This window comes from Echiichthys vipera, assembly GCF_963691815.1.
Source record: "Echiichthys vipera genome assembly, chromosome: 20".
In the NCBI taxonomy this organism is placed as follows: Eukaryota; Metazoa; Chordata; class Actinopteri; order Perciformes; family Trachinidae; genus Echiichthys; species Echiichthys vipera.
Window position 1 is genome coordinate 10,413,291 of NC_139845.1, and position 9,257 is coordinate 10,422,547.

Genomic DNA, 9,257 nt, shown 5'->3' on the forward strand with positions numbered 1-9,257 from the left:
AGATGAACAATTAAGAGCACATACAGGTGGGACATATCATTTATTTAAAAAGAGAGCAGTTATTCATTTTAATGATGAAAGCCTTTTTGTCATATAAAAGAACTGGACGTGCATCATATTGCAGAACAGTTTGAGCTATCACCACTTAAGCACTTAAACTATTATATTTGTTCTAAATGGTATGGTCAAACCCTCAGGATACTGCATACTTACATTAGAATATGTTCTGTCAAGGAGTCCTAGATATGTGCACATCTTTTCAGATAATTACATTTCTTGTTGATGAAAACAAAAATCTTGATTTTTTACTTGTTAAGGATACATTGAAAATGTTTTTGTTTTTTTGCATGTAGCTGTTTTTGTATCTTTATGCACCACTACAGTACTATGAAACATTTTGCATACAATTACACATTGAAAAGAATGAAATTCTGTTAATTAAAAAAAGATAAGGGATAAGGGATGATATCTTAATAAATATTTAAAAGACAGATGTGCAATTATTAGCACATAAATTAGTGAAGTAAATCACTGCAAACCAAAGTGGGTGGCATCAAGGGCTAAGGAATACTTAGTTCAAGTATCTGTTGATTAGATTACATAACACAGTACTTGCTCCTCGTTTCAGTTGTAAAAAAATGTATCATGACATCTAGAACATATTCCATTTTAACAAAACAAACAGGTACATTACAAAATTAATTTAGAGGTCATTATTTATTATTATTATTATAAGCACATCAGCAGCAGTGGCACTGGAAGCCTTCAAAAAGACAGGTCTGTCAGTCAGTGTGCTAATCAGTTAGCAAACATGCAACTGATCAGTTGCCATGATACCAATCCAACACATGCAAGTGATGTTGGACGGAGTTCAATTTAAATATTGTGCACTGTAGCGCTCACACTTTTACACTTAAGAACAAGAGTATGGGATGTGCACTGAGAGCATTTGCCTGCTGTTGCAATCACAAGAGCTACCACGCACACACACACACACACACACACACACACACACACACACACACACACACACACACACACACACACACACACACACACACACACACACACACACACACACACACACACAGAGCCTGCATCCACAAACCTTAATATCAGATCCTTTTCTGTCTTCTGGCTTGTTGGATTATTGATTTCTGTAGTCACGAACAAAGATAGGCTGACAGACAACTCATCTGCTGCTCGTACTGTCTGAGTATCTGAAGTGGACTCTTTGTGTGAGCATGTGTGTGTGTTCATTTATGTGCCACTATGTGTCTATGTGTGGCATCGAGCAGCAATATCAGCACCAATCTGTGGTTCATTTCTCCCCCCACATCACCCAATCATCATTCGCACCTGATCCTGAGTGTCGTTTCCCACTCTCTTTCTTTTCTGTCTTTCTTTCATTCTCTCTTTCTTTCTTCCATAGCTCTCATTACTTACTTGGTACTCCAGAGACCAGTCTGAGGGGTCTGAGTACTCTGAATGCCCTCAGAGCCTTGACATCAAAGCCTGCTGCCTTTCCTCCAATAGGAGTGGCCCCGTCCCCCTTGGTGGCCTGCTCCAAGATCGCACTGAATAACCTGCAAGACAGGAAGTAATGACTTCAATAAGCATCATTGTCAGGTTGACATCCCATTTCCACATACTAGAGAATATCTGAAAGTGATACAGACATACAAGAATGAATTACAGGGTCTTAAAAAATTTGCAGTCATTATTTTCCCTTTCCCTTTTTATATTATCTTTATCATGAGTATAAAACAGTGAAAGTGTATAGTTTAAGTGATAAACTGTTCTATTTCATCAACGTAGTTTGGGACCAAAATTTTTAAAGCAAAGGGAACGATGAAGATATCTATGCTGTTTCACAATCAAATGTGTTTCCTGGTGAAAACACAACAGACCAAATAGCTTAATTAGTTAGCTCTCCAAGACAACAATAGAAAGTGTTTCATCTCTTCCCTGTCTTTCACAGATAAGAAAATGTGAGACACTTGGTTTTAATGATTTGACTCAGTTTGATTCAGCTCAACAGAACACTGAGCATATCTGTAGAGAAGATAGGTTTCAAAATGTGTTTAGAAGTGTGTGTGCTCACACGACTGAGATATGGAATATACTATAACATACATTTACATTGTCCTATGTTATGTCACACAACCTTCAATGTCTCTCCACAGTTTTATCTAAATTATATACAGTATATATAGTATGGTACATAAGCAGGTAGAAATGCATGGCAATGTAAATTATATAGAGCAAAATATTTATAGAGGTAAATGGGTTTTTTAGATGTTGCTTTTTGTTAACTATTAGCTTCTATGAAATTATTTACAGACATCACTTGGCCCGAAGCTTAAATATACTGTATGTACACAGGAAAAAGTATACGGACATACTGCTCATACATGCATTTGTGTCTGGTCGAGGCAGTTTTTCATGGGTTGGGCTTTAGGCCCCTTAGTTACAATAGAGTGCTGTAGGGGTAATGTATTTTTGTAAGCCAACCCAGAAGTACGCACCACACTGGCTCCCTGCACAAAAAAACAATGGGATTTTTCCTTCGTTTTCTTACAGAAATGAAGCTCCGCTGCTAAAAAAGTTTATGATACTCACACGTTTTGTTAAACAAGATAATCTTCAAAAAAATGATTTTAGAAGTGCAAATGCAATCACTAGAAGTAAAAAGCTAACGTTAGGCTATAAACGAACCACACCACAATTGTATGGCTTATGATGACTCATCATTAGATGAATAACGAGAAAGGAAAGAAGAATGTTCACATCACTTTTGACACTCTATTAGTCTATGCAGTACATAGACAAAGTAAGTCAAAATACATTTAGATGAAAATATAATCTTCAATAAAAGAGCGAAACTTGTTTTTTATTCTGTTGACTGTTGTTGGCTATTATCCCCTTTAAATTATTAACGGACATGTCTTTGGAAGTCAGTGGCTCACAAGCTAGAATGTATGTACGTCCAGTGGAGATTGTCACTCCCTCTCTTCTCTCAGTCTCTCTGAGATCCTTTAAAAATCACCATACAATGCCATTTTCCAGCTAGCGCGGCTCAAAGGCCAGTCAGAGGCGCGTTAGTCATGGAGAATTATCAATTAGCACAGATGAAATGGCCACTTGAAAAGACCTCTCAAAAAATATTGCCCTCTCTCTCCCTCTCAGCCTCTCTTTTTCGCACTACCTCCCTCTCAATTTGATTCACTCTCTCTCTCCTTTGAAATGGAGTATGAAGAGCAGGACAAGGATCTGCAGTTTTGCACTATCAGCATTTTGCCCAGCATGTTTTGCCGTGGTAGGGAGTTAAATGATAATTAGAGCCTTTGAGTGTAGCACCACTTAACGGCTTGTGTATCCACAGCTAAAGATAGCAGAAGCTGTACATTCATAAAGATAACAGGGGTTGTGTGGTTAAGTTAGTCAAAACACCACAGTACTATTGAATTCATTTCTGAATAGTTATACATTTGCAATAGACCTGCAACTTATAATGTCCATTATCAGTTAATTTAATGTTTTTTGTAGTTTAATCTATAAAATGTAATTAAGGGTCCCATATTATGCTATTTTTCAGGTTCATACTTATTTGGGGTTTCTATTAGAACATGTTTACAGGCTTTAATGTTCAAAAAATGCTTTGTTTTTCTCAAACTATCAGTCTGAATATACTGTATTCATCCTGTATTCAGGCTGTGTGCATTTCTCTGTGGATTGAGCATTTTGATATTTCACACTATTTATATAACACTTCAAGCTGCTTTATATAATAGAAAAGAACTTGGAAATCTCCCTTTTTACAATATGGGACCTTTAAGAAGTGAAAATCTTCCTTGAGCCCAAGGTGATGTCTTTAAATTGCTCTATTTGCCTGACCAAATCCAGAGCCGAAAGATACTCAATTTATAATGATATACTCAAAGACACAAGTGCAAAAAAATCCTTAAATCTGAGAGGCTGAAACCAATTAGACCAGTGCGCTTTGCTTGATAACTGACTTTAAACGATAACTTAATTATTAATAATCAAATAATCAACTGAAGGTTTCAGTGCTTTTTTTAAACACTTTGAATGCAAAACATTTGCCTGAAGGTTTAACTCTCTTCGCTGTCTCTTTTTATGATGATCCTACAGCTATTTGTACTATCAATAATTAAACATTAGAACTGGGATACAGAGCGAAATAGGAGATGAGAGGAATGACAATAGCAAAGTAAAAAGAGGGGTAAGAGATGGAGAGAAGACACATACTAACACGCAGTTTGCTCACTCAGCCTTCACTGATAATCTCTTAGGTATGTGTCAGTGTAGGCACTAGCATCTGTGTATGTGCAAGTGTACATGTATGTGTGTGTGAGTGTGTGAGTGTGTATGTGTGTGTGTGTGTGTGTGTGTGTGTGTGTGTGTGCCTCAAAGGCTGCTCAGCACCAGGTACAAGCTCTTTCACCCATATGGTGAACATTCCAGAGGGAGCGAACTCTGTCACTTCTCATCTACACGCGCACGCACGCACGCACACACGCGAGCACGCACACACGCGAGCACGCACACACACACACACACACACACGCACACAAACACAGTTAGGCAGATACAAGCTAATAGATTTCCCAGAACGACAGAACAGGTCAGACTCAGAGCCTTCCAGAAACATCTTACATGTGAATTTAGGTTTGAGCATATAACACAGTTTAAATCAGGTTAGAGAAAAATCATGGAATAAGATCACCTTCATCACTAAGTCATCAGTTTCAAACTTTGGTCACCAGAGCTGCAACAATTAGTCGATTGATCATTTAGTAGTCAATTTTTAAAATAATTGGCAACTACTATCGAGTCATTTCTTAAGAAAGAAAATGTCCAGATTTGCTGATTTCAGCTACTTTAATGTGAATATTTCCTGGTTTCTTTAAATCCTCTTTGAAAGTAAACTAAATATTTTCCGGATTTGAGGACACCAACTTGGGCTTCGGGATACATTGATCAACCATTTTCACCATTTTCTGACATTTTATGGACCAAACAACAAATAGAAAGCTAAAGAAATAAAATAATCTAGAGATGAATCTATAATGAAAATAATCGTTACTTGCATCTCTAAAAACAAGTAACACTGCCTTTATTCCAGAGAGGACATAATGTGTCATAAAGAGGTCACTTGTTAGAAAACCCCAAACTTGTTTTTTTTTGTCATTTTTCTGGTGAGTACAGTTTCCATTATCATGCCTAAGCTTTTAGGTCAAAATTTATAATAAACAGTGACCATATCAAAAAGCAAAAGGCAATTTGTTCACTTGAGAAAAATAAGCATGGTTATTTGGGCCATGTGAAAGAGGTCTAATCTCCAAAAACAGCAAGCTCCAACCCCCTAAAATGTCCTTGAGCAAGAAATCCTGCCAATTCTGGAGCTTCAAGCAGGTATATGACCTTCTGACATTTGGCAGGGTTGTGAGGTAGAAAACAATTTTCTCAAGAGATCAATACAGTATCATTGCACATTCAATTATGCAATAATCATAATCACAATAAAACCCATAATTGAAATAGAGAGAGAGAGAGAGAGAGAGGAGAGAGAGAGAGAGAGAGAGAGAGAGAGAGAGAGAGAGAGAGAGAGAGAGAGAGAGAGAGAGAGAGAGAGAGAGAGAGAGTGAGAGAGAGAGGAGAGAGAGAGAGAGAGAGAGGATGAGAGAGAGAGGAGAGAGAGAGAGAGAGAGAGAGAGAGAGAGAGAGAGGCAGACAGAGAGGGTAGATAACAGCATAAGAGTGGTAAAGGTTGTGTTTATGCAGGGGCACTGGCACCATGATGCCAGCCCATAGGGTGTTGTGTGGTGTATGGCGTGTGGTGTGTGTGTGTGTGTGTGCATTTGTGTCTGGTGTGTGCTTGCGTGTGTGCATGTGCGTGTGCGTTAGCGTGTGCATGTGTGTGTGTGTGTGGTGTGTTGTGTGTGTGTGTGTGTGTGTGTAGTGATGGCTAATGTGAGTGAACACTTGACTGGCGATGAACAAGATTCACCGAGTGTGTGTGTGTGTGTGTGTGTGTGTGTGTGTGTGTGTGTGGGGGGGGGGGTGTTGGTGCATTCGCAGGACCTTCCTTTAGGCTGTGGTCACACACACACACACGGTCAATTAGACAATTTTTATGGGATTAATGTAACTGTCAGGTCCACTGGCGATTTTGCCATTATCCTCATACTGCACTGTACACAAAGCACATCTGGCAGGCAGGGCATTCGCGTGCATGCACACACACACACACACACACACACACACACACACACACACACACACACACACACACACACACACACACACACACACACACACACACACACACACACACACACACACACACACACAGAGGGTTTAGCAGATGGGCTATGTTGCTGAGTTGCAGATAAAGAAAGGAAGAGCAAAGCTTTGCTATCAGCATCTAACAAGCTAATCAGTTTAGGCTTCACCAATACACTGCAGACCAAAGTTTACAGCGGCTTTAATACAGATTCACTGTGAAGAAAATGTGTTTTATGGAAATACATTAAAACATTGTTGTATAATATCGATACCACATACCACAGATAAGTAGCCTATTATATCTTGCTTCAATCAAAGGTGTTCATGGGAAATATGATCTTAATTTTGAACGACACTAGCATCAGACAGAGCTTGCCAATAGACTTGGCTGTAGTTCCAATTGTTGACAGTAATTATACCAAGGTACTATGATTAATTTGCCAATGATGTGCCGAGGTTTAAAAATGTGTCAAGTAGTACTTTTACAAACCCTGGAAAGAGACGGTGTATTAAAATTACACAGGACTTGCTAGCTGCGTCATTCTCTCTATAAAACTACAAAGATACACTTAGAGTAACACTAAAAAAACATTTCACAGCCATTATCGTTGTGTGTTTCACTCACCCTACGACTACGATGATGAAGTCAAGCAGATTCCAGCCATTCCTCAGGTAAGCGTTGGGGTGGAAGAGCAGGCCATAGGCTATTACCTTCAAGAATGCCTCCACCGTGAAAATGATGAGGAACAGATACTCCACACGCTCCTGTAAAAACACACAAATAAGACAGGTCCATTTATCTGTTGGAGCAGCAGCATTGCAGAGAGACTCAGTATGACAGTGAAGAAGCATTAGAGACAGAAAAGAAGGCAGCAGATGAAAGGGAGAAGAGAGTATAGAAAGGCGTTTCACAAATAAGTCAATACTGTTAACAGGATACAATATAATGAGACGCTCCAGTCGAATGAAAGAACACCAAACATCCATTCAAAATTCTTCATGAAGATAAGAACTTTTAAATTCACTTGTTACAGAAGCTCAAGAGTAAAAAAAGCTAAGAAAAAACGTGATTGAGTGATAAATGAAAATGAAACAATACAAAAGACAAAAATACAAATAAGATTTAAAAAATAGCTATTTCAAATCTTCAATTTATACAGATATGAGCATAATTGCACCATGATGGATGATTACACACATACATTGTACTACAAACATGGTGTGTAGCATTAAGATTAGAAGAAAAACGATACAAAATGTGCAGGATAATCAGTCATGTTGTATTTTCCTACTGTATCCTGTGCAATATATTAATATATGTTTTATTCACACCGTGTGTGTTTTTCAATTCATGGGTGCAATTATCATGTGCAATTAAAAAAAAAAAAATCAAACTGCAGATGTCTATGTAGATTTGTCTTTGACAGGTTGGTCAGCTACTGTAGAGCAACTGGGCATAGCAAAGCACTAAGATAGACATATTTATTCACAATGATGACATTTATTTATGTCCATGTCAACACTAGACCTCGTGTGTGACCTGTAAGTAACAACAGTGCTGGCTGATTATTCCTCTGAGTTTATCAGCAAGAACAGGATGATCTGTGTGTGTGTGTGTGTGTGTGTGTGTGTGTGTGTGTGTGTGTGTGTGTGTGTGTGTGTGTGTGTGTGTGTGTGTTTGATTATTTATGCGTGAATATTTATTTGTCTAACTTGTAATCGTGTGTACACAATCAAAGATTTTTTGATTATTTAATCAAAGCGGCTCTCTTCCTGTCCTAAGAGGCAACTATCTGAAGACAGGAAGTCCTGCGTGTGTGCATGTATACACCAACACACACACACAACACTCTTCTACTACAGAGTTCCTCAGGGATTGTTGTCATAGTGATGACCTCTGCCTGGGTCCTGGGAAATGTCCTGAAATGGCCTTGACACAAAGAGAGGAATTATGTAACTTCATAAACTTCATAAACTCCAAATAACTCTTCATCCACCTAATCATCCATCATGTCTGATTTCTATTTTTTTCAAGGCAATGGTGTAAAACTCCTGTGTAAAAAGACATAAAAAAAACCCTCTCCCTGTCCCTCTGAGGTACGGCTTTATGAAGCATACAAATATATTTAGCTCCATCCATCAATCTATCCATCCATCTCAGTCCCTGCGCCTCCACCTCTTTCCACTGTTTTCCCATGGACATAAACTCACAGTGGGCTAGAGGTTTGGGACAGAAGGCCAGCCAGGTCTCTCCAGACACCAGGCCCCATCCCTGGGAAGAATCAGCTGAACCTGAGGGTGAAGGGACACAGCTTCCGCACTGTATGTGTCCAAGTTAACGGAAATAGCTACACAAGCTGATAGAGTTAGCACAGAATTACAAAAAAAAGTCATGTTATGAGCGCAGATGACATAAGATCAATTCTCTTATTGCCAGACCAGATTCCATAGTGCTGTGGAGTATCATCAGGCTACACCGGCTTATCACTTACAAAAATACACTCTGACTTGTTTGTATTTCTCCAAACCAAATTACTTTCCTTGGGCAGCGCTAAGCCAACGGTGGCCTTGCTTAACAGATAGCAAAGATAGCACAATATCAAGCGGATGTCAGGCCTACAAACAGAATATTACTAATATATGGCGGCTGAGTCCTTGCCACATTGGCACAGGTTCAACTCCAACCCATGGCCCCTTTGCTGCATGCTATCCCCTCTCACTCGCCCCCTTTTCCTGTCAGTCTTCAGCTATACTAAGAAATAAAAGCATAAAAAGCCCTAAAAATAATATAAAACAAGAGTATTACTTATATTAAAAATCGAAATTCGGTATCTAGCCTATATCTTTAAAGGGCCAATATTGTAAAAAGTGTGATGTCCATGTCTTTTTAAAATTGTTAAGCAGGTCGAGGTGTTGTATAAATACTATAAATGCACACAGCCTGT

General features: G+C 38.8%; 1 protein-coding gene across 1 annotated transcript in view; it reads right to left on the bottom strand.

The window, feature by feature from the left end:
* Positions 1-9,257, bottom strand: part of cacna1c (calcium channel, voltage-dependent, L type, alpha 1C subunit) — a gene marked incomplete at both ends in the record, with an annotated part of 197,538 nt that overhangs the window by 64,292 nt on the left and 123,989 nt on the right. Inside the window, 2 exons of the mRNA XM_083935268.1 lie at positions 1,447-1,586; positions 6,938-7,077. Of these exons, the coding sequence (XP_083791394.1) occupies positions 1,447-1,586; positions 6,938-7,077 (280 nt within the window). The remainder of the gene's footprint in view (positions 1-1,446; positions 1,587-6,937; positions 7,078-9,257) is intronic.